This window comes from Penicillium riverlandense, assembly GCF_028828495.1.
Source record: "Penicillium riverlandense strain IBT 135883 chromosome Unknown utg000006l_segment0_segment0, whole genome shotgun sequence".
NCBI classification, from domain to species: domain Eukaryota; kingdom Fungi; phylum Ascomycota; class Eurotiomycetes; order Eurotiales; family Aspergillaceae; genus Penicillium; species Penicillium riverlandense.
The window spans coordinates 1,057,873-1,079,951 of NW_026643197.1; the positions used below are offsets into that span (position 1 = coordinate 1,057,873).

The following is a 22,079-nucleotide window of genomic DNA, read 5'->3' on the forward strand; positions in this document are numbered from 1 at the left end:
CACCGGTTGAGTCCAACCCCTCCTATTCCGTACTGGTCGAACTATCTTTCCAATTACGCCAACCGCCCTGGCTTGGCATAAGGGTTTCCATGCCGATCCACTCTGATTGTAGTATAGATCAACACCCTACCCAGGCTTGATCTTCTCCCGTTTCGTTCACGCATGCGAAATCATGTGTTTTGTCTGGTCGATCTAGCACGCCATTGGCATTACAAACCAGTTGTCGCAAAATTCAAAGTCACTGCCCGCCCCACGTCTGAACAGTACCAAGCCTTGGATCGGAACCGATAAAAATGGTACAACTAGGAAGGTTTCGCCGGTCGATCATTTCGCTCTTCCTACTCGTTCCGGACACTCCTCGGCCCAGTGGTTTGCCTTTTGCATCGGCTCGATCACCGACAAGGCGATCTCGATAATGAGTCCGCCCCTCCTTTCTGCCCTTTCCAAGGTGTGGCGACAGCGACAAACGGTCTGCACAGTGACGGTCCTTCCCTTCACCCTTTTGCGTTAGTGTATGCACCCTGAGCCCCCACTTAGCGGATCAAAGTATCTGTGACATGCCAGGGATTTGGCTTTCACTTTGGCTACGTTACAGGAATTTTTTTAGAGTCCACTAGGATATCCCACGGAAAACGTGCCCGATGCGCTGCAGAATCCGAAGTGGACACAGGGCCAGCGGCTCAGAGCGGTCAAGACCCGAGGTCGACCCATCCAGACCCTCGGAACCTGCTCATCTATATTTAGAGAGAGAACGAAAAATACATAATAAAAAGAGAGGCATGGCCCGCGTCAATTATCCTTGGTATGCTATCTGGCAGCTGTCATAAGTTCAGGATAAAACGAGCTATGATGAAACTTCTCAAATTTGAAACAGAGCCGGCTCCACACACGTCTCAGACCGTGGACGGTTTCTCTGACATACCTACTACCTGCACAGTTAAGTTTTGTATCATATCTTGTTACCAATCGACATATAATTGGATCCTCGCGAATATAGAAGAGCCACATCAATATACTGTTCATTTCAATTTAACTTGTCTCTCTCTGACAAGGTCCTATTTGATGCCTCGAAAATATCCAGTGGTATTGTGTTCTTTTTCTAGTCCTCCAGCTTCGATACCGTTGGATCCCACGCAACAGGACTGTACTCGCTGGTCTCAAGCTCTTGAACCTCTTCGGGTGTCAACTTGAAGTCAAAGACGTCAGCATTGGAGGCGATGCGCGACGGCTGTACGCTCTTGGGCAAAGGAACGAGGCCCTTATCCAGACTCCAGCGAATGAGCACCTGGGCCTCCGTTTTGGAATACTTCTCCGCCAGCTTCTGTAGTGCGGGCTCGTCGAAGCGTTTGCCACGCGTAATAGGGCAGAAGGCCTCAATAACAACGCCGCGCTGGGTGCACCAGTCGAAGATATCCTTACGCGCCACCCATGGATGCAACTCCACCTGGTTGACGCTCAAGATGCCGCCTTTGCCTTTGCCACCGCGTTCGGCCTCGAGCTCGGCTATATGCCGCTCAAGCTCGTCGAGGTGGTGTACACCGTAGTTGCTGACGCCGATGGAGTGCACCTTACCAGCTTCGACGGCCTCAACAAGCTACGAATATGTCCTGTGTCAGCACGAAAAGAAAAGAATAGCCACGAGAGAAACACACATACCGCCTTCCATGCACCCTTGCGGTTCTCAGAGCCGCCCCAGGGCATGTGCAATAGCATTAGGTCAATGTAGCTGAGCCGAGACTCAGCCAGGGTTTTGTCGACTGTCGCCTTGGCTCCATCATAGTTGATGTTCAAGACCTTTGACGTGAAGAAGATCTGATCCCGGGGGATCGATGATGCACGGATGGCCTTGCCGCAGCCGGCCTCATTCTTGTATCCCGACGCGGAGTCAATCTGCATTGATGAGAAAGGCACAGACGAATATCTCAGCGATGTGTGTTTATGCTCAAATTTGTGCACTGGGAACTCACATGGCGGTACCCGACTTTGAGCGCCTCGAGACAGCATTGTTCTGTCTGCTCCGGAGGACTGAGACGAATTCCAGTCAATACTAGTAAAATAAAATATGGAAGAAAAAGAATCTTACGTCTTGTAGACCTGTATTTAGAGGGCATCGTCTGTCAGCCAAATGACGCAGGCACCAGGAATCTTGGTCCGTACCCCGAATCCCAAGCGGGGCATCCCATAGCCGCTCGGCAGCTTGATCTTGGAGCTAATTGTATGGGCCATCTTCAGGGTGAGATGTCAAGTTGAATCGCCGAAGGAATAGGTAGCAGTCCGGGGTCTTTATGGAAGATGCCGTCGGTCTTGGGTTCGGTGTTAATCATCCGCTTTAACCCCATTAGTTAGTCAATTGCTGGTTTTGGTCTTTTAACTCCTACATCCGCCATTAGTCACGACCGCCCCCGAAAGCTTGAACAATGTGAGATCATAGATGTTCGGACTTCAATGCAAAAACCTCCTTCAATATTCTCAGGATATTATTTAGGGAAGGCCCATCATGGTTTTCAAATTTTTGCGCCTACTATGAATCATTCACAGCGAACCAAAATCCTCGCAAAATATAACGTATGGCCAGAAATTGTTTCTCTACTATGTAATTGTAACAGTATTCCTAGAGCTTGTGGACTAGATAGCAGGACATGGTGACATACGATCACAATGGAGAAATAAGCTTGTACTAGTTGAGATGCTGAGAAACGAACCTGTAATCGGCCTCGTATTCACACAATCGACTTGCGGTATGTCCCGGCTATTAGCGTTCTGCCTAAAAACGGTAGATGAGTACGAGAAATTGAAGAAAAGGACTCGGAAAAACAATAGAGTTTCAGGGTCTCAAATCCGCAGCGCATGAGGGGCCAGTGAACGCTAAATAGTTATCAGGAGACACTCGTTTTCGCTCGCGGGTTTCCGTTCCCTGTTCCCGGGATTTGTCAACTACCCAAGACTCTGGAGTAGTTTCCGACGCTGAATTTCAGCCTTGAAATCTCGAGACTCACTGTCAGGCATGTTCTCACCTGTTTGAGTGGCGGCGTGGAAAAATCCCGCAACGGATACGCGGCACACTAATATACGGTCAGATGATGAAGATTGCGATCTGCGAAGCATAAGCCTGTCTTTATATTTTCTCCTCCTTGTCATTATTGACCTCACTTTCCGCTGTCAACCTCTTGAGCGTTTCATTCGCTGAGTGGATGGTCTGTAAGTGCTCACAACCCCACCAAGCACTCTTTCATCATCACCGGGCACCTAATAGAATGAGCGGAACATAGCAAAATAACACTTGTTCTTTAGCGCTTCAACAATGGCGAGCCCAGCGAAAAAGCAGAGGGAAGTCCCCGCCTGCTTTACCGATACCCATGGTGTGGTGACAACCACTATGAATGACCTGCCCGGCTACAAAGTCAAGAATGTACTGGGTACAGTCTACGGGATTACCGTTCGCACAAGGAACTGGGGTGCGGATCTGGGCGCGGTTGTTCGGTCAGCTGTTGGAGGCGAGCTTCGATTTTTCACTAATCTGATGTATACCTCTCGCGAAGAAGCTATGGAGCGTTTGGTGGGAGAGTGTATGAGCAGAGGTGGCAATGCGATCATTGCTGTGAGATTTGATGTTGCGAGTTTCGGGGCCTGTTCGCAGATATGTGCGTATGGCACTGCTTGTCTAGTTGAGAAGATTGAGGAGGAGACGTAGGTCTAGGTTTTGTGTGAAGAGTTCATTTAGTTCTGGGCACAGTCCGAGCATTCTTTGCCATGTGCAGTATCTAGCATTTTCAATTTGGTGATCATTATCATGATCGGCCTAGGAGGGGTTCAAAATATATAGTATCAACGATTCCTTTGGATGATAACGTACATGGCCACGCTGAAAGCATTATTGCAACAAAATGACTCTTAGACAGATACTGGACAATGTCCCAGTGCGAGTCCAATGTTTCTCACTTTGATGGGAAAAAGCGAAAAGCCACAAGCTTGCATCCATCAGGCGAAAACTCATCCACTTCAGTAAACTCTCGAAATGGCTCAAAGCCCGATCTCAACAGAACTTTCTGGCTTCCACCGTTGCTAGGTTCGATAAGGGCAATGACCTGCTCTGGCACCCGACCCTCACCCGTAACCATGGCTTTCTCAACCCTAACCTCCTGCTCTGTCCGGGGCAATCCTCCCCAGTACTGCAGCCAGGCACCCAAAAACTCCGTGGCAAAACCTTGGCCCCAGAATTCCTTTCGAAACATGTATCCCACCTCGGGCCAGCCGTGCTTGGCCCGGTAGACGTGGCAGCCACCCTGGCCGATAAGCTCGCCCGTGCTCTTGAGGCAGATGGCGTAGTTGAGCGTGGCTGTGTCGTTTGGTGGGAGAAATCCGTTCATAAGTTCTCTGGTCCTCTCGATATCTTTGTCGATACAACCGGCGGTGGTCCATTTCATTACTTCTGGTTGTGTTCGTAGGACGTACAATGCTTCCAGGTCAGTTGGTTGGTTGGGCCGGATGAGCAAGCGGGCTGTGGTCAATGTGGGCCGCTCGCTGATGCTGGGAAGAGGCAATGTTGGCAGTGAACACCGAACGGTCACGAAATCGTCTGGCTCGTTCTTATCCATTGTGTTGCCGATATATCTGTCTGGGAGAAGTCCAAATATGACGGGCGGGCCGCTGAGTATAGTGTGCGGGTTGACAAGCGAGCCGCGACTTTTTCATTCCCGAAACTGACACATTTTGAGTCATAACGTGCTCCTGGAAGGATAATGTGCAATACGCGGCTCAAATATATACAGTTCACAAGCCAATATAATAGACTTGAAACAACTTCCCACCCTTCTATCGCCAAAGCCTCACGACGCAGATCCCGTATCCTCGACGGCATCTGCGCGATCCCAGCTCTCAACCTCCAAAGTCCTAACGCGACTCTCAATCTCCAGAATCCGTTGCTGCCACTCCGCCTTGGCCTTCTCCTGCAGTTCCCACATCTTCACAAACTGATCTAAAATAAACGGCGGCAGCTCCGGTGTCTTGCGGTTCTTCTGATAGTCGTAGGTCACGATGTCTTCGTGGCAGCGCGCCGCAGGGCGCTGGCGGGCCTCGGACAGGATCATGACTTGTAGCTGGAATGCGGACTCGGATGACAGCGACGAGGAAGGGTTGTGGACTAGTTTCTGGTAGACGGTAATTTTATCCGGCGAGGTCATGGGCTGGTCGTTATTAGAATAGCCGGAATCGGTAAACAACTTTAACCGTCACTACCGGGGTTTGGGAAAGACATCTCACAAATTTATAGTCAACTTTGATGCTTCGGAGGATCAGTCCGATCCCTGTGGAATTGAGCAGATTCGTCCATTCCTTTTTGTGCGCTGGGTCGATGTGGATGCCGATATTGCGTGTCCAATTCACGCGTGCGGACTCGGCGTATCGCACGTAAGTGACATTATTAACGTGCCCTGCAGTGTGGCCAAATCAGAAACCTTGTGGTCTAGTAAACGGGAAGAAAAACGGCGCATACCCTAGTTTTATCAATCAGTACTCATCATATAGCGGCGCAAAGAGGTGCTTACCATTACATCCTAATAGTCCACCAAACACCAGTATAGTGTCAGTAACTAACTCTCAACGAACGTGAAAACAAGAAGAAAAAAAAGAAAATCATACCATCTCCCCCCACACAACATTATGCCGATACAGACTGCACCGCTTCTCATCGGTCAAGAATCCCTCGCTCCCGGCAATTAACTCGCGCCAATCCCTCGCCAGCTGCTGTAAAACGGAGCCCGCTTCGTAGACCCGCGCGGAATCCAGTCCAAACATCATGCACCGCCCTATGCGCCGCTTCATCATTGTAAGCCATCGTGGATCGATCGTGTGAGGTCTTGCCGGCGGGTTCGCCGAGCTGGTCGTCGGCGCGCGGGCATCCTGCGCTGCAGATGTGGTCGAGAGGATGCGGCGGGTGCTAATTGGGCTGATAATGGACCGGGAGAGGTGTCGTGGGAGGGTTGACCGGGGTATCATTGTCGCTAGGTGTGTGTTGAAAGGAAAAGTGAGGGAAGGTGAGTTGGTTCGGCAGGTTCGAGGAGACGGAGCTCGGGCCATCGGATGGAACCCCGCGTGAAGAGTGCAGGTATAATATTTTACTTTAAAAGAATACCGATAGGATGTTGAATGATATAATAAATTTACTATATTACTACCTATGTGCTTGTAACTACCACTGTCGAGGCTCATGTTGCGCCCCATTCTCCGCATTCCTACAAATCGCCGACAACCACCGCCTCCAACTTTCTCCTCACTTCCCTCCCGCAACCACCTCGGATGGACTAGCGATGACCAACCCAGAGCTGCGGCGGCAGGTGATCAACATCTACAAAGGTATGTCGATAGTCATAGCATCGTGACTGGACCAAGACGCTGGATCGGTTAGTTTCATGATGGGATGGGCTGACAACCCACCCGGTGGACATACAGAGCTCCTCTTTCTAGGCCGCGAATACCCCCAGGGGTACCAGTGGTTCCGGACCCGGCTCCATCGCGCGTTTGCAAGCCAGGCTTCGCTACGTGATGACGAGGAGATCCGGAAGGGGATCAGTAGGGCGGAGTTTGTGAAGAAAGGTTCGTTATATATGACTGCCACCCACATCCACGGCGATCGGGTTGCTAAATCGTTTCAATGTCGATATCCAGAAATTGAAACCATGTAAGTGAAGACATTCACTTTTCTACTCGGTCTCGATGCAACTCGAATCATTTGTGCATGTCATTTTCTATATACAAGTGTTGCCCCGTTCTCTGTGAGATATTTCTGGGTCGATACATCGGCGAGAACACACCACCGCCACCATTTATCATAGATCATGGCATCGTTTTTTCTCTCCTCCTCTTCTGCGTTGGGTGTGCAATGGACGCTGACGAGATGATTATCAAAATCCAGGTATTACCTGAAGCGGTACCGGGCGCTGAAACAGCGCTACGAGGATCCTTGAAGCGCACCACCACCACTAGTTACCTCGGACGCGTTTAGTCAATCCTCCCGTATTCATTGAGATCGGGTTGGGGTCGTGCATGTTATATCGAAAAATCCAGAATGACAAGAATATAAAAATAGTTTAAAAAAAATTGGGGTATCACCAATATGAAGCGCACACAATGGCCAGCTGTTTTGCTTTCGTCCGCCGGAACACCGATTCAAAGAGACTGTTCTTTTTTGTTTTCATTTCTTGCGTCCCCACCAGGCACTCACTTCCAGGCACTCCCCGCTCGCGAGGCCACCTTTCTGGAGGAGGTCGGTAGTCATCGAGGCCCACCATCGGTCCCACTCGTCACGGCCCTTGCCGCTTGCTTCCATGAGCATGGGCTCGAGTCCCTCGATCATTTGGATGACCGTCGTAAGGGCAGTTCGTCGAATAGACAGCTGCTCCGCAGTCAGGGTCTTGCGGCCGCGGCCCTTGGAGTCCTTGCCCTGGCCCTCGCGCTCCCAGCGCACTTCGCCGAGCGGAATAGCAATGCGGCGACTGTCGACCTTTTCCAACACGTCCACCTCGGAGTTGAAGGAAAGGCCGATAGTGGCGCAGGGTAGGGCGCTCAGTCGGCGGCGGTCGAACGAGCTCTCGATCCAAGAATTGTAGTCGATCAGGTATTGGTTTTGGGCGCGGGTAAAGGGCGTGGCTGAGGAGAAAGTGTAGGTGGCCGTGGCGTCGGCGATGTCCTGATCCTTCGAGGCGAGCTTGCGGGCTGGCGCGGGGTTGGGGAGCAGCGAGCGAAACACCCAGTCGGAATCCCACACCTCTAAGATGCCACCGGATTTGAGCACTCGTAACGGTTCACCCAAGCCCGAGGGGATCTGCGCGGGGCTGGACGCGCACATGCCGGTATCCTTGATAAAGACAAAGTCAAAGTAGTCGTCGGGAAACGGGAGGCGGGGCCGTCGAAGATCGTGGCGCTTGAACTGCCAGTTCATGCCCTGTTTGCGCAGGTCGGGAGCAATGGAGATGATATCAATGCCGACAAAGCCGACGTTGGGCTGGCCGCGCCGGGCAAAGTAGTCGTGACACAAACCCGACCAGGCGCCCGAGCCGCAAGCGATCTCCAGGACGCGCTTGGGCGGGCGGCTGGCCAGGTGGGGATTGCAAAACGGGCCGCCGAAGACGCGCAGCAGCATCGCCGTGCGCAGGGTCTGGCGGTGGATCTCGGGCAGGTCGCATGGTAGTGGATAGGAGAGGTCTGGGTCCCGAAAGTAGGTGCGGTCACCCTGGCGGGCGAGCGGGTAGGACGTGTAGTCTGTGAGGGAGCCCAGGGAGGACGAAGAGGTCGCCGCCAGGGCAGTCCCCGTCGAACTAAAGTTGGAGTGCACGTCCGAGCCGGACGGCGTCGCGGTGCTGAATGTGCTGCCCGTCCCTACCGCCATCATAGCATCCATAACCACTCATCGATCGGTGAGGCTCAGTGTGGATTGCGGATGGGGTGCATTATTCTCGGGGGAAGTAATTGGGGTGCCTCATGAGCAGGGAGACATGGCCGAGGGAGGAACGGATTTTGTTTTGGACGGGAGCTGAGTTGGGTCGGGCGCAAAAGAAGTGCAGGGAAGAATCTTCTTGCTTTTGTTTCAGACTCCAGAACAATGAAAACTCCTGGGAACCATGCAAAGGAAGAAGGCGAATGCAGAGAAAAGTCACACTATCGAGGGGGTGGAAGAGGGGGAGGCTTTTCCTGGTTATTATTCTTGACTGGACTAGTAGTAGGCTTGGTTAGTCAAAAGTCCTCGACGGACCCCTGGATCAGACAGGATGGATCCACTTTGGGCCAGACGGGGGAAGTCCTACTAGACACCTAAGACATAGTTCGATGTATAGCGAATTCACTAACAATTAAACTCTATGAGATACATAGTACTGGGTATTGACCCTTCACACAGCTAACAGGCAGGGCTGGCCCAGTCCTGCGAGGGCTAGTCGAAGGGGGGTGCCGGACTATGGATCCTTGGCTGATGGTTGACATCATGAGTCTGTCTCGGACTGGAGAGATGGCCGGAAATGGACAACTCTGCCAGCATTGGCCAATGCCTGACTATGGAGTACTACAATTAACTCGCCATAGTTAACGGTAGACGAGAGACACTTCTACCGATCTGACAATAATAGCATAGTCCGGAGATCCTTCTGGGGCTAACCTGTTTGACGGGCCAGGCACGCGGTCTGGACTTTTGTTCCCTCCTAACCCTGGCACTTGGGCTCCAACACGACAGAAAAGTGTCCTGTCAGATTATCCGGAGAGCTCGGTTAACCAAGTTAGTCACACGATACACTTTGTACCTTTTCTTTTCCTACACGTTCCTTCGGGGACCGTTTCAACGCTTCCCCGTCTTGGCCGGCAAAAGGCACTGAAACTAAAACCCGATTCGATTCACCACTGCCGGTCTACTAGGAAATTGAATGGACTGCTATTTATCCGCAAATTGAGTTCTATAATCTCTCTATCAAGTATCCAAAACAATACTACCTACCCGTTGCTCCCCGCGTTTCATGATCAAATGCACCACTACTACTCACCTACCAACAAGATCTGCCACAATGGCATCAATATGCCCAGCCGCCATACTCAAGTGGCCTGCCTTCTCAAAAAAGTGCGTCTTCGCACCGGGCATCAGCTTCGCCGCCTTCTCCGCCATCTCAAACGGCGCATTCTGATCCAACATCCCATGCCACAGCCTCACCCCATTCCCATCTATATCCTCCACCCGAAACCCCCAATCACGACTACTAATCAGACTCAACTCCGTGGCTACAGGCATACCACCCTGCCGAAAGGCGCCGCGTAGCGACCCCACCCCCGTAGCCCTAACCCTTGCGTCCGCCCACGCCAGACGCTCCGCCCCAGGCCGTCTCGCCATCGCCCCGTCCATCGTCTTCTCGAGCACAGTGGGATCTTTATCTCTCGCTTTCCGCCCAATAAACCGGTCCAGGACAGCCGCCATAATGAATCGCGGCACCCACCGTCCAACAGCGAGCACGACTTTCAACTCTGTGAGCATCCCCTTCACTCCAAGGTTGGTTGGGTACATGGCGCACATGAGCGCCACGCCGCGCAGTCGGCCCCGGCCCTGCTGCGCGGTGACGTCTGGCGAGCTGCTGTCGACGCGCGGGATGGCGTGCGCGCAGGCGAGGGCATATGGCCCCCCGCCTGAGGCGCCGAGGATGGAGAATTGAGGGATGCCAAGGTGGTCTGCTATCGCGAGTACGTCGGCTGGCCAGTCTAGGAGCCGGCGCTCTGGGTAATGCGTTGACTGATCCATGCCAGGTCGGTCGATGGCGATGCACCGCGCATTGTGCCGCTGGAGGAGCGCGGTGCTGAGGAAATTGGCTTCGTGGGAGCAGCCTGGGAAGCCGTGGAAGTAGAAGATTATCGCGGGCGGTTTGGTGTCAGAGTCAGTTGTAGTAGGGCGCTCCAGGGGCCCGCCGTGGATGGTCCATGCTAAGATGCGGCCTGATGGGAGCGTGAGAGTTTGTTTATTCTCGAGGTGGTTACGGTTCCCCATCGCAAGAATCGGAGTTCCTGTTTGTTGTGGATTTCTCGAATTTCACGCTCTGAATAGCGGGCTCTTCATTTGTGTCGCCGATTGAATCTCGTCTCCTCAAGCTCCGTATATACTCGCCCCGAATCACTGGGGCCTGGAAGCAAAAGCGTCCCCCCGCGTCCGGCCCCCTAACTTCTCCGTAGTCATGTCCGTCAACCCACCATTCGGAGAAAGAATGTTCTGCTGCGTAGTTACGTGGCAAATACAGATCAGGCATCCATGGAAAGGTGGCGTTGGTGGAGAGAGCAGACATAAAAGACGACATCATACTTGAGCGGGAGATATTCCAAGACATGGGATATAGAAAAGCACCAATTATCAATCTGGATAGGTTGTAAAGACTGGTCTGCTGACTGATATGATCCAGAGGTGATCCATAGTATTATAGAACTTAGGTAGTCAAGGCGCTGCTTGTATGTTACGATGCTTAAAGCGTGCATTGAGGGTTCCTTGAGGAAAGAGAGAATTGATAATGTCATATGACAGTTAGCATTGCCAGTTTGAGTGATTCGATCCACAGGGTGTAGCCTTGACTATGGGCTGTAGTTAATCCATTGCCTAAGCTATATTATATATAGTTTAGCAATGTGGGTAGATTCTACTTAGCACAGGGCTCGCCGAGTCTGTTCACTCGCTTGAGTGGATAGTAAATTCCCTGGATATACATATTCGTCCCACATGTCTTTACTTCAGTGCTTTTTATTCTTCTAGCTAGAAGTTTATGTAGACTATCCATGCATCGTTCATAACTACTCAATAGAATTAAGATATGATCGTTGGTCTGTAGCTCGCAGCCATGGGGAGTAGAGATAATCTTCCTGTGTAAACCATGAGGCTTGGATAAAGATCTTCAGGATCCCTTAACTAGCCTAGTCCGTCGAATACAGAACTACAGTACAGCTACAATGCACCCAAATGAAGAAGCCACAATCTATTCTCAGCAGAAATTGCAGATAAGGAGGATGGCGACAAGAAGATAGAGGGAAAAAACAACATACAAAGAACAGAACAGACACAACTCCCTGCGCCGACGGAAAGAAAATCAACAGAAAAGCAAATTCGTCGCGGGCAAGAAAACAGCGCCCTGCGGCCTGGCCACCTGTTCCACCCAGCACAACACCAGCACCAGCCCCATAAGCGTCATGAATCCGTCACAGATGCCGTGAGAGATTAGGGGAGATGAAACCGAGATCTCGAGACAAAGGCAAAGACAAAGGAACAACCCCAACAGGAAACAAGAGGGACGAAGGAAAGAGTCAGATGGTGGGACAGGGGAGGTAGAGGAGAGGCAGGATCAAAGCATGAAAGAGGAGAAGATCGAGAGTGCCACGCCGGTTTGACTACTTCCAACAAACCCCAGGGAGAGGTGAACACAAAAGTCAGTTCGACGAGGCAACGAGGAAAATGCTCCGATAGCAAAAATCCGAGGACCTCAGCACACTGAGACACAAAAGCCAGATAGAATAAAAAGACATGATAATCAAGGAAGTAGACAACAAAAAAGAAGAGGAAGATGGACAGAAAAGAAATAAATAAACACCGCAGGGCAAAAGCAAGGCCAGAAGAGAAACCCGCCAGCCCGAAGATTCCGAAAGAACAAGTTCAAAAACCAGACGCAGAAGCACAAAAACACCCCGTCTTCCGAAGATTCGAGAAATGCTCCAGGGTCCGCTTTAGTGCCGTTGCGGCCCAAAATCCGCCTCCACAACCTTGCCCTTTTTCCCCTTGACAGTAAACTCCGCGAACAATGCGACATGATCACTAGGAAAATGAAAATTGGGGAATCCCGGCACGCGCCGAAGATAGTCCTTGTCCACTTCGCCGAGAAGTGCGGACACGTGCAGCGTGGTGGATGAGAACCACACGTAATCGAGAATGTCCTTGAAGTCCGGCGTGTAGTTGGTGAAGCTCAGCTCCCCTATGGAACCATATGCCGACCTCAGTTTGAAAGGATGCGTCATACCCACCTTGCTGAGGTTGCCGTACAGTCGATTCTCGAGATCAGGATGATCCTCTGTCAGCCGTCCATTGGCAATCAGGTTGTATGCAGCGGACCCAGGCGACGAGTTGAAGTCACCGCACATGAACAGCGGGATTTGGTCACCACTGGCATACTCCATGGACGGGGCCGGCTCCACCTGAGGCTGGTCCTCTGAACCACTCTCCGCCTCGGAGAAACGGAACGCAGTCTTGTCCGTGCAGGCGGGCCACTTGGCGTAGTTATTCGAGAGTTTCGTAATCTCCTCCATCAAAATGGCCGTCTGGATAAGCTTGACATCCTTGAAAGCGGGATCCCAGTACAGATGGGCATTCACAACAATGAAGCGTGCGCCGGTTTGCCGGTTCTCCAAGAAGATCACAACGGCGATATGGTCCTTCTGCCACAGTCGGTTGTAGATGTCATCCTGACCCTTGGCATCGGGTCGTCGCACAGCTGTTTGACCAAAGTTGATCAGCTGCTTATCCAGCAGGATGTACTTGCTTCCCTTGAAGAAAGTAGCGCAACCATCCACTGTCCTGGCGTCTTCCTCTTGCATGCCCATAGCACGTCCACGTGGCCAGTACACGCCCTTGTAGTCATTGTATGCTAGCTGCTCCCGGAAGAAGTTGTTGTAGCTGCCTTGATCCACCTCTTGAAGACAGACAATATCGGAGCTGTGGGACCGCAATTCGCTGAGGATCAGCTCTCGGCGGAACTCCCAGGAAAGAGCACGTGAGGGGGTGTAGCCGTAGTGAGATTGTGTAGCGGAAGAATCACACAGGGTGTTGTAGGACAGGACGGTAATCTTCTCCGCAGGGCTGTTGTTCGAACTCGCAGTCTCGTCTAGGATGACCCAGTCTCGATCGGGGGAGGCAGTTGAACTGATTAATCCAGAGTTAGCAATACAGAAAAAGCAAAAAGAAACGATATCCACCTACCTGGCATTTCCTCCCGCAGATATCTGATCAGAGCCTTGGTTCCATCCTTCATGATCTGAGACTTGAGGGTTTCATTGAGCGGATTGCCCTCGATACCCAGAGTCTCCAGTCGGTAAAGATAGCCCATTTCGTAGGGAAGATTGCGGATGTTGTTATCGAAAAGGAGAAGCTTCTTCAGGCACGAGAGCATGCCGATCTCTTCCGGGAGCTCCGTGAGCTCGTTGCCGGAAAGGTCCAGGTGATTCAGTTTCCGAAGCTGGCCAACAGCGGCGGGGAGCGATTTGAGCTTGTTGTGGTTCAGGTAGAGCCGTTCCAGGAAAACGTAGTTGAACAGGGAGGTGGACATGGCGCGTAGACCCTGTCCGCCAAAGTCGAGCGCGTTCCAGCCTTGCCGGGATGCCGACTTGGCCGGGACTATGCCATTGCGTCCTTCCGCCCCGTTCTCCTGCACCTCGGCCTGGCTCGGTATAATCTGGATGCCTTTCGACTGCTGCGCCATGACACGAGCATAGTAGTGAGGGGAGCTGGCCTGTCGGGATTCGGCTGCCAGCTGGAGCTGTTGCTGCCAGTGTTCGTTCATGGACTCATCCAGGTCCTCGTCGACATTGCCGGGCGCGCCATTCTGCAGGTGGGAGGGGGTAAAGTGTGGCGTGGTGGAGGCCAAGGCTCCGCCAGTGAAGTTGTGTTGGTGAGCGAGGTTGTGGGCGGCCTGGGTATGGTGGCCGTGGTGGTGAGGTTGCTGGGCATGGTGCGGGTGATGATTTTGCGACTGGAACTTGGGCATCTGCATGCCAAATCGCTGGTGGCCCTGGCCACCATTCATCATGACATGTTGGCCCTGGTGGCCTTGGCCGTACATGGCGAAAGCGGATTGTGGGGGTGTTCGCGACGGAGAGGGAGTGTCAGAGTTGAATTTCAGTCGCCCCGTCGGGGAATTGGTCCCGTTTCGAAGGAGATGTCGTTGCTGCTGCGAAGGCTGCTGCGATTGTGTTTGGAAGAAAAACTGCCCGGCCCCAGGCTGCTGGAACCTGTAGGTACCATCTGCCATTTAACGTGGCAGACGTGACCGTGGCTGGTTTCCTTGAGGTGGAACCTCAGGGCAGACGAGTTGCGCTAGACTCGGAGCCGTGGAAGAGATGAGGAGAGGCGTAGCGGATGGGACACGGTCTCTTCTCTTCTTCCACATAGAGTCCTGAGGCAGGAAGACCCTTTGAGTGTCACTTGTGAGCACAACTAGGAGCAGGTGACCACAGGAGGGCTGGGAATCCGACTTTCACAGCTAGTGAATCGATGGAGGAGTGGTTGGGATGGTGGGAGGTTGGGAAGGGCGGGAAAGCGGGAAAGAGTGTGCAGTGAAAGACTGGGAGCCTGAGACGAGGCACAGTGCTAGTCTGATATATATGGTTAGAATCACTGACACGGCGAAGCACACATAGGGGGGGAGACAAGCCGGCACAAGAGAGAAGTGATTGATCTGGTTTGCGCTGGGCGAGTTGAAGGCGGGAGTTGGCACGTGACTGGGGCGGTGTGATTGGGTCGCTGACTGTGCCAAGGCTGGGTCCTGCCCTGTGACGCTTTCATTCCAGCCGAGAAGAGTATAAAGTGCGATAGAGTATAGGATCAGAGTATAGGATCATATTATAGGGCCATAGTACAGGAGACATGATGTTTTCCATTCTCAGTCAGTTTGCTACAGTCAGTGGAGACAATGCATGCTCATCTCTGACACGTCTAACTATGATGCAGTGCCACAGATGGTCTCACCATGAGGCTAGAGTACAAGAATATAGTACAAAGGAAGACTAAAGACCACTATCGCCTGTCTTCAATCCGCCGCCACACGCCAACAAATCCTCCACCAAAGGTACGCACTCCAACCTTGGGCCGGCAGACCAAGACAGCGTCTTCTGCCATGGACGGGGTCTCAGGGGCATCCACTGCGCCGTCACTGGCGTTGGACAATTCTTCCTCCGGCTCAGCAGCAGCACCGCCATCTTCAGCATCAGATGAAGCACCCCATGATGCCGGATCAGCCCCGGATTTCTTGACGGCAAACCGGACGTCCCACAGCCGGCCACTGGTGAGCCCAGCACCGAGCTCGACCACCCTCTGCTGAACGAAAGGCAGCCGCTGTTTGCGGATCAACTCGGTGCACTCGCCAATCTGAGTGATGCTGGGCATGAAGACGACCAGAAGGCCGTTTTGCTTCAGGACCGGAGCGACGTGGGGAATGCGCAGATGGGCCGACGGCATGTCGAGGATGGCGTACGACAGGAACGGATCCATCGCGGTCGCACCGGTCAATGAATTCACGATCCCGGTCTTGGTTCGCTGCTTGGTCTGTTGCGCAATCCAGTTCTCGACGTGGCCCACGTAGAAATCCACATTGCCCGCGTAGATGCCGCGGCGGAAGCCCTGGACGTTCTTTTCGGCCAGGGCCGAGAACTTGGCCGACACGTCCACCGTGTGGACGATCGCATTGCGCTGGGCCCGCCAGGTATCCCACTGCTGTTGGACTGGCGTGATGGCGGCCGATTCCGTGTCGGCTGCTTTTTCGTCCGAACCATCCTCGCCGGGCCGCCGGGGCCGGTCTTCCAAGAATTGTATTTGGGATCGCGTCGGTCGCAGCGGGGGAATGGGATTGGCGGCTTGAATGGCTCGCGCCAAATGTAAAGTCAAGGATCCATGGCCGGTTCCGGCCTCGAGGATCTCCAAGGGTGGTTGGGTCGCATGGTCCGCGGGAGACTCGACGTGGATGTCGAGAAGCGACACGATCAGACTGGCATCCTGCGCATAGATCTACTGGGCCGGCATGAGACTTGTTTCATTTATTGAGGGAGGGATGCACCTACCGGGGTGACCATGCGCGGTGTCAGGGCGACGTATTCCTCCAACGTCGGGAGACTGAGTCGAGTCTCGGGGCCTGCCCCGGTCAGTCGTCACTCAATTGATCCCCAACAGCTAACATACCTCGGTGAGCTTGTACCGTACCCCAGACCCGGTTCCCAATGACGCGATCATGGTCCAGGTGTCCGCGTCGCAGATGGGTCTTGTCGCCCTGGCGCAAGGGCTTGGTCAACTGCGGGTTCTTCGAGTGCACCAGCACCCGGTCTCCTTCGCGGAACACGGTGAAGTTGGTATCGATGGACCTCGCCCGTACCGATGGCGCCGTCAGACCCAAGACGCGCCGCAGCGACTGCAGCAGGGCCATGGCGAGTGTCGAAAGACCAGAAAAGAAAATCACCAATGAACGATATCCACTCCTTTGACCCACATGCCAATCGCCCCCGGTTTCGCTCTCACCGGGGCCCCTCCATGATTTTGAGCAGGGTCGGATCAATTCTTTTCTGACTCTTCGTGCGCTGGAGTATTTATTGTCACTCTCTCACTCTCGCTTTTTCGCCATATACCGTCGCAATGGGGTCAATCGCGCTCCCGTACATGCAGACAGCGCCCAAGCTGATCTTTTTCACCGATTTCGATGGCACCATCACCGTCGAGGACAGTCAGTGCTGCTCCAATGATCCTCTCAGAACCCATACTGACCATTGCAGGCAATGACCACATGGTATCTTCATCTGGCCGCACCGATCTCGCATTGCACGCCGTGCTGACCCCCCTTCCAGATCGACAATCTCGGTTTCGGCCGGGAGAGACGCCGCGTGCTGAATGACCAGGTGCTGGACGAGACGCTGAGCTTCCGGTAAGCAGACATCTAATCTCCAAAATATCCCCTATCTGATCATCTGGGTCTTTCTTCCGCTAGGGATGCTTTCCGCGAAATGCTCGAGAGCATCAAGACCCCGTACGACGAATGCATTGCAACCCTCCTGAAGAAGATGAAGCTGGACCCCTACTTCGCTGAGTTCTACTACTGGGCCAAGGAAAACAACGTGCCCATCGTCATCCTGTCCTCCGGAATGCGGCCGATCATCAGCGCCCTGCTGGAGCACTTCCTGGGTCACAAGCCGGCCAGCCACCTCACCATTGTATCTAACGAGGTGGTGAGCCGCGATAGCAAGGACATCAACAGTGAGGGCGGTTGGCAGATCCAATACCACGACGGTAGCCATTTCGGCCACGACAAGTCCCTGGAGATCAAGCCGTACGCCGCATTGCCCGAAGGCGAGCGCCCGGTGCTGCTGTATGCTGGTGATGGCGTCTCGGACCTATCTGCGGCTGCGGAGACGGATCTTCTGTTTGCGAAGAAGGGCAAAGGTAGGGCAAATCTCTTGGTTAAGCAGGAGGATCTGTATCACTGACGCTGTCCTAGATCTGGTGCTGTACTGCGAACGCCGCGGAATGCCTTTTACGACCTTTGAGAACTGGTCGACCATCCTCTCGACCACGAAGGATATCCTAGCGGGCAAAGTGTCGGCCCAGGATGTGGCCCAGGCGCATAAGAGCCAGTAGAGTGTGAATAGATGGGCCACTTGGCCATGGGTATGGGTATGGTTATGGTAATTATTCCGATAGAGCGATAGACGAAATCGTACTTATAAGATTCATTGATTCATTGATTCATTTACCTATGTAATGGCTTCTCCCTCTTGTCACCCTTTTTTTAGGGTTTTGTTACCTCGCGCTTGTCTCAGTCGTCCAGACCGCCTTGGCCCAGGGACCAGCCATCCCTCGCCCAAGAGAATCCACCAAAACAAGTGAACTCCCCTTTCACCCTGAGTTGACCTGCCCTCGGTCATCTCTTTTGCTGCATTTCTTGATGGCAGGGTGGCCTGCACCATGCGACTGTGTCCACCCGCCAACCAGTTTGTTCTAAAGTCCCTACCAGGGTGATCTCCTCATCATGGCTCGCCGGCTCGTATGGTTTTCCCCTTCTGGTTGTCATCTCGAGACAAACTGACCGTCGTATCTAGGTCCGAACGGGCGTCCAGCTTGGTTTGCTCACCATCTTCGCCATCTGCCTGATCGTCTTCCTTGATAATCGATTTCGAGTCCTCCCCGCCTCCATCCATCACCACCTCCCAACACACTTCTCCGGCTACGTGATCACCGACGTGACCGTCACCACTTGTTCAACCCTCAACCCCTTCTCGAACTGCAGACTCGACCCCGAAGTCTGGTACCGCATCGAGAAGGACCTCTACCTCCGTACGGGCTGGACCTCGAGCGCTTACATCCACTTTCAGCGGAAAAAAGAGGAGGAATTGTCTTCGTCGGACAAGGTCGTTGTCGACTTGAAAATCAGCCGTCTCACCCCGCAGTCCGAATACAATAGCAAAAGCGAGATTGTTAACTGGGAGCAGCGGCCCGGGGGCATTTGGCTCAAACGCACCGCTGCCCGACATGCGAGCGACTCGCAAAATACCGTCACCTATGTCGATGTCCTGTTCGGCGCGGACGCTGTCGATCCGCGCGCTGGCTGGGAAGTGAAAGATACTCCTCTGCTGCTGGACAGTATGACGGAGCAGCTGGAGACTCGACTCAGCATCCGTAGAGGCAACCCGGTCCAGGCGAAAGTGCCTACTCCGCGGATCAATGAAAACGGCAAGTTCAAGGTGATGCAGCTGGCCGATATGCATCTGAGCACTGGCCTGGGTGCCTGTCGGGATCCTGTCCCTGCCGAGGCGGTGGCAGGCCAAGGCTGCGAAGCCGACCCGCGCACCCTGGAGTTTGTCGAAAGGCTTCTCGATGAGGAGAAGCCGGATATGGTCATCTTGACAGGCGACCAGGTCAACGGAGAGACGGCTCCTGATGCACAAAGCGCCCTGTTCAAGTCGGTGAAGCTTCTAGTTGACCGCAAGATCCCCTACGCGGCCATTTTCGGCAACCACGACGACGAAGGCGATCTCAACCGCGAACATCTCATGACTATCTACAAAGACCTTCCCTACTCCATGTCAGCCCCCGGTCCCGAAGACGTCGACGGCGTCGGAAACTATTACGTTGAAGTCCTGGACCGGGGCAAGAGCACACACTCGGCCCTGACCTTCTACCTCCTCGACACCCACTCCTACTCTCCCGACGAGCGCCAGTTCCGAGGCTATGACTGGATCAAGCCGAGTCAGACCCGCTGGTTCAAGAACACGGCCCAGAGCCTGAAAAGAAAACACAAGGAATATTCCCACATCCACATGAACATGGCATTCATCCATATCCCGCTACCCGAGTACCGCAACTCGGACCTTTACTACAAGGGTTCATGGGATGAGACACCCACAGCCCCTGGATTCAACTCGGGCTTCAAAGAAGCACTCGAGGAAGAGGGGGTGTTGTTCGTGAGCTGTGGACAGTACGTACCCTTAACTTTTTTTTCTTTGTATGTAACAACAAGCTAACTCCCACGCAGCGACCATGTCAACGACTACTGCATGCTCGACCACGATGAGGCCAATAAGCCCTCCCTCTGGATGTGCTACGGCGGCGGGGTCGGCCTGGGCGGTTACGGCGGCTACAAGGACTACGTGCGCCGCGTGCGCTTCTTCGACTTTGACATGGGCCCGGGCCGAGTGACGACCTACAAACGCCTCGAATGGGGCCAAACTGAAGCCAAAATCGATGAAATGATGATTGTTGACGCCGGCGCCGTCAAGGGACCTGGCGATAGTCACACTGGCTCTGGATCTTCGTATTGAGCCTCTCTCCTTTTTTCTTCTTGTTTCTCTTTCTCTTTTTCTATCCGCGTGTCCACAGTGAGTAGAGTGCTGCTTGCAGTTTTTTCCCTCGCACTTCCTGTCGTTTATCCCGCCCATCATTCCCCAGATGCACCGGCTTCCTTTTCCACTCTCTTCCTTCCCCGCCCACTTTCGTCTTCTACTGTCGCCGTGTACATATAGTTGCCCCTTTCCCGCAAAAGGTCGGCGTCTCTGGGGTGCCTCCTTCTCTCTGTCTCTGTCTGGAATCTTCCACCAGTTTTCCTACTCTCGCCATTATACTTTGATCCTCAGCATCTGCAATTCGAGCCTGTCTTGACAGAATGCACGCCCGTGAATACCGTACTATAAAGGCTTTCTTTGCCACGTGACTAGGCTTTCAGTAGTTGAAGCATATATACCGCGTTGTCATCTGAAGTAATTTTATAGCAAGTAACCTGGAGAATACTATCTATGATCGAGCGTCAATTCCATACAACTAACGTGATGCCATAACAGCGTCTATTTTTGATTCATCGCAAAACCCAAACTACTACAGCAAGAAACGGATGCAAAGGGAGAAATGCGATTTTATTTCGTCAGCATATGGTAGCTATTATTCGGCAATTAGTCTTTGAGACTGCTTCGGTGGCGCAGTGGTAACGCGTTGCACTTGTAGTAATTACTACGGTATGCAAAGATCCGCGGTTCAAATCCGCGTCGAAGCATTTTCTTTTTCTCTTTTTTGCCCCATCGGGAGAAATAAATAAAAACCGTTGGAATACTTCTCCCCTCTTGTTATCTTTGCACTATTTTTATCTACTTTATTTTCAGTGTGAATCTTAGTGGCGACTTGTGATTCTGTACATCTGCTCACCCTATCTATGGACACGAAGAAGGGCATAGGAGGATAAGAGAAAGGAAGGGACAAAAATACTAAGTAGATATAGACTTGACATTAATTTTCAGCATGAGTATCACACCCTATTTTCCGGCCACGAGAACGCCACGGTACCGCATCTTGCCCTCCTCCAACGTCTTTAGGCTGTCCTTCACTCCTTCCAGCGTCATCGGGAAAGTCATCTTCACTGGCTTGATGTTATGAATGGCCGCAAACTCGAGCATGTCACGATGCACCTGTCTCGCGGATACAATTCCTCCTTGCACTCGAAGTCCGTTCAGTAGCAAAGGCATGTACGGAATCTTGAGGTCATTCGGATCGACCGAGAGGGGCGAGATGACGCCGCAAGGAGCCATGATGTTAAGGTAAAGCTGCCAGTCCGGCTGGCTGCTGGTGGTCACGAGGAGGTTGTCGATAGGTTTCTCAAGCTTCAACTCCTTCACGCCCTTGGTTGCATGGAATTCGGTGGCACCCAGTTTCAAAGCTTCTTCCTTCTTGCTATCTGTTCCGGAAAACACGACGACCTGGCACCCCATCTTGGCAGCGAACTGGATGGCCAGATGGCCCAAGCCTCCGACGCCGACGATTCCGACACGCGCGGTGGGACGAACTTGAGCAACGTGGAGCGCGTTGAACACGGTCGATCCACCGCACATCAAAGGGCCGGCATCCTCGTTGCTCATGTTGTCGGGGACCTTGAAAAGAAATGCTTCACGCCACACCGCGTGAGAGCCAAAGGATCCCTGATCAAAATCCGCCAAGCCATACATCTTGCGCTCGGTACAGAGAGTTTCCCAGCCCGTCAGACACTGGCGACAGTGCCCACAGCAATCATGCTCGTATCCCCAGCCCACGCGATCGCCTTTCTTCAAGATCTTGGCTTCAGGGCCGGTTGCTTCCACGACGCCTGTTCCTTCGTGGCCGAGGACCATGTCGACATTCTGGTAGTGGACATCGGTGAAGCAAACGCCGGAGTGGGTGATGCGAATGAGCACATCGTCGCGCTTCAGGTCGCTCGATCGTTGCGCAACTTCTTGTCGAACCGTTCCGTCTTTGGAACCTTTAAATAAGGTGACTTCAATGGGCATGTTGGACAATATTATGAATTGAACTGGTATTG

General features: G+C 53.0%; 12 protein-coding genes across 12 annotated transcripts; 4 read left to right on the forward strand and 8 right to left on the reverse strand.

Moving 5' to 3' along the window:
* Positions 1-1,099: 1,099 nt before the first annotated feature.
* On the reverse strand, positions 1,100-2,226 carry N7474_006665 (aldo/keto reductase; the record flags this gene model as incomplete). The annotated part of the gene is made up of 5 exons (XM_057198075.1): positions 1,100-1,594; positions 1,657-1,890; positions 1,968-2,025; positions 2,084-2,094; positions 2,158-2,226. The coding sequence occupies 5 exons, from the start codon at positions 2,224-2,226 to the stop codon at positions 1,100-1,102; spliced, it is 867 nt and encodes a 288-aa protein (XP_057051515.1).
* A 1,075-nt stretch (positions 2,227-3,301) lies between these two features.
* N7474_006666 (YbjQ family protein) lies at positions 3,302-3,691 on the forward strand (the record flags this gene model as incomplete). The annotated part of the gene is made up of 1 exon (XM_057198076.1): positions 3,302-3,691. The coding sequence occupies one exon, from the start codon at positions 3,302-3,304 to the stop codon at positions 3,689-3,691; it is 390 nt and encodes a 129-aa protein (XP_057051516.1).
* Positions 3,692-3,935: 244 nt separating this feature from the next.
* On the reverse strand, positions 3,936-4,595 carry N7474_006667 (GNAT family N-acetyltransferase; the record flags this gene model as incomplete). The annotated part of the gene is made up of 1 exon (XM_057198077.1): positions 3,936-4,595. The coding sequence occupies one exon, from the start codon at positions 4,593-4,595 to the stop codon at positions 3,936-3,938; it is 660 nt and encodes a 219-aa protein (XP_057051517.1).
* Positions 4,596-4,826: 231 nt separating this feature from the next.
* Positions 4,827-5,994, reverse strand: N7474_006668 (uncharacterized protein; the record flags this gene model as incomplete). The annotated part of the gene is made up of 2 exons (XM_057198078.1): positions 4,827-5,219; positions 5,638-5,994. 2 exons carry the CDS (start codon positions 5,992-5,994, stop codon positions 4,827-4,829), a joined length of 750 nt encoding a protein of 249 aa, XP_057051518.1.
* A 211-nt stretch (positions 5,995-6,205) lies between these two features.
* N7474_006669 (electron transfer flavoprotein regulatory factor 1) lies at positions 6,206-6,962 on the forward strand (the record flags this gene model as incomplete). The annotated part of the gene is made up of 3 exons (XM_057198079.1): positions 6,206-6,351; positions 6,404-6,676; positions 6,911-6,962. 3 exons carry the CDS (start codon positions 6,206-6,208, stop codon positions 6,960-6,962), a joined length of 471 nt encoding a protein of 156 aa, XP_057051519.1.
* Positions 6,963-7,189: 227 nt separating this feature from the next.
* N7474_006670 (class I SAM-dependent methyltransferase) lies at positions 7,190-8,383 on the reverse strand (the record flags this gene model as incomplete). The annotated part of the gene is made up of 1 exon (XM_057198080.1): positions 7,190-8,383. One exon carries the CDS (start codon positions 8,381-8,383, stop codon positions 7,190-7,192), a length of 1,194 nt encoding a protein of 397 aa, XP_057051520.1.
* Positions 8,384-9,520: 1,137 nt separating this feature from the next.
* N7474_006671 (alpha/beta fold hydrolase) lies at positions 9,521-10,510 on the reverse strand (the record flags this gene model as incomplete). Its single annotated transcript, XM_057198081.1, has 1 exon — positions 9,521-10,510. The coding sequence occupies one exon, from the start codon at positions 10,508-10,510 to the stop codon at positions 9,521-9,523; it is 990 nt and encodes a 329-aa protein (XP_057051521.1).
* Positions 10,511-12,222: 1,712 nt separating this feature from the next.
* N7474_006672 (CCR4-Not complex 3'-5'-exoribonuclease subunit Ccr4) lies at positions 12,223-14,516 on the reverse strand (the record flags this gene model as incomplete). The annotated part of the gene is made up of 2 exons (XM_057198082.1): positions 12,223-13,411; positions 13,465-14,516. 2 exons carry the CDS (start codon positions 14,514-14,516, stop codon positions 12,223-12,225), a joined length of 2,241 nt encoding a protein of 746 aa, XP_057051522.1.
* A 764-nt stretch (positions 14,517-15,280) lies between these two features.
* On the reverse strand, positions 15,281-16,679 carry N7474_006673 (tRNA (adenine-N(1)-)-methyltransferase; the record flags this gene model as incomplete). Its single annotated transcript, XM_057198083.1, has 3 exons — positions 15,281-16,267; positions 16,321-16,391; positions 16,439-16,679. 3 exons carry the CDS (start codon positions 16,677-16,679, stop codon positions 15,281-15,283), a joined length of 1,299 nt encoding a protein of 432 aa, XP_057051523.1.
* Positions 16,680-16,885: 206 nt separating this feature from the next.
* Positions 16,886-17,881, forward strand: N7474_006674 (putative Phosphoserine phosphatase; the record flags this gene model as incomplete). The annotated part of the gene is made up of 5 exons (XM_057198084.1): positions 16,886-16,973; positions 17,023-17,036; positions 17,095-17,171; positions 17,235-17,686; positions 17,742-17,881. The coding sequence occupies 5 exons, from the start codon at positions 16,886-16,888 to the stop codon at positions 17,879-17,881; spliced, it is 771 nt and encodes a 256-aa protein (XP_057051524.1).
* A 391-nt stretch (positions 17,882-18,272) lies between these two features.
* Positions 18,273-20,061, forward strand: N7474_006675 (metallophosphoesterase family protein; the record flags this gene model as incomplete). Its single annotated transcript, XM_057198085.1, has 3 exons — positions 18,273-18,287; positions 18,343-19,718; positions 19,776-20,061. 3 exons carry the CDS (start codon positions 18,273-18,275, stop codon positions 20,059-20,061), a joined length of 1,677 nt encoding a protein of 558 aa, XP_057051525.1.
* Positions 20,062-21,042: 981 nt separating this feature from the next.
* Positions 21,043-22,047, reverse strand: N7474_006676 (NAD(P)-dependent alcohol dehydrogenase; the record flags this gene model as incomplete). Its single annotated transcript, XM_057198086.1, has 1 exon — positions 21,043-22,047. One exon carries the CDS (start codon positions 22,045-22,047, stop codon positions 21,043-21,045), a length of 1,005 nt encoding a protein of 334 aa, XP_057051526.1.
* Between the last annotated feature and the right edge of the window lie 32 nt (positions 22,048-22,079).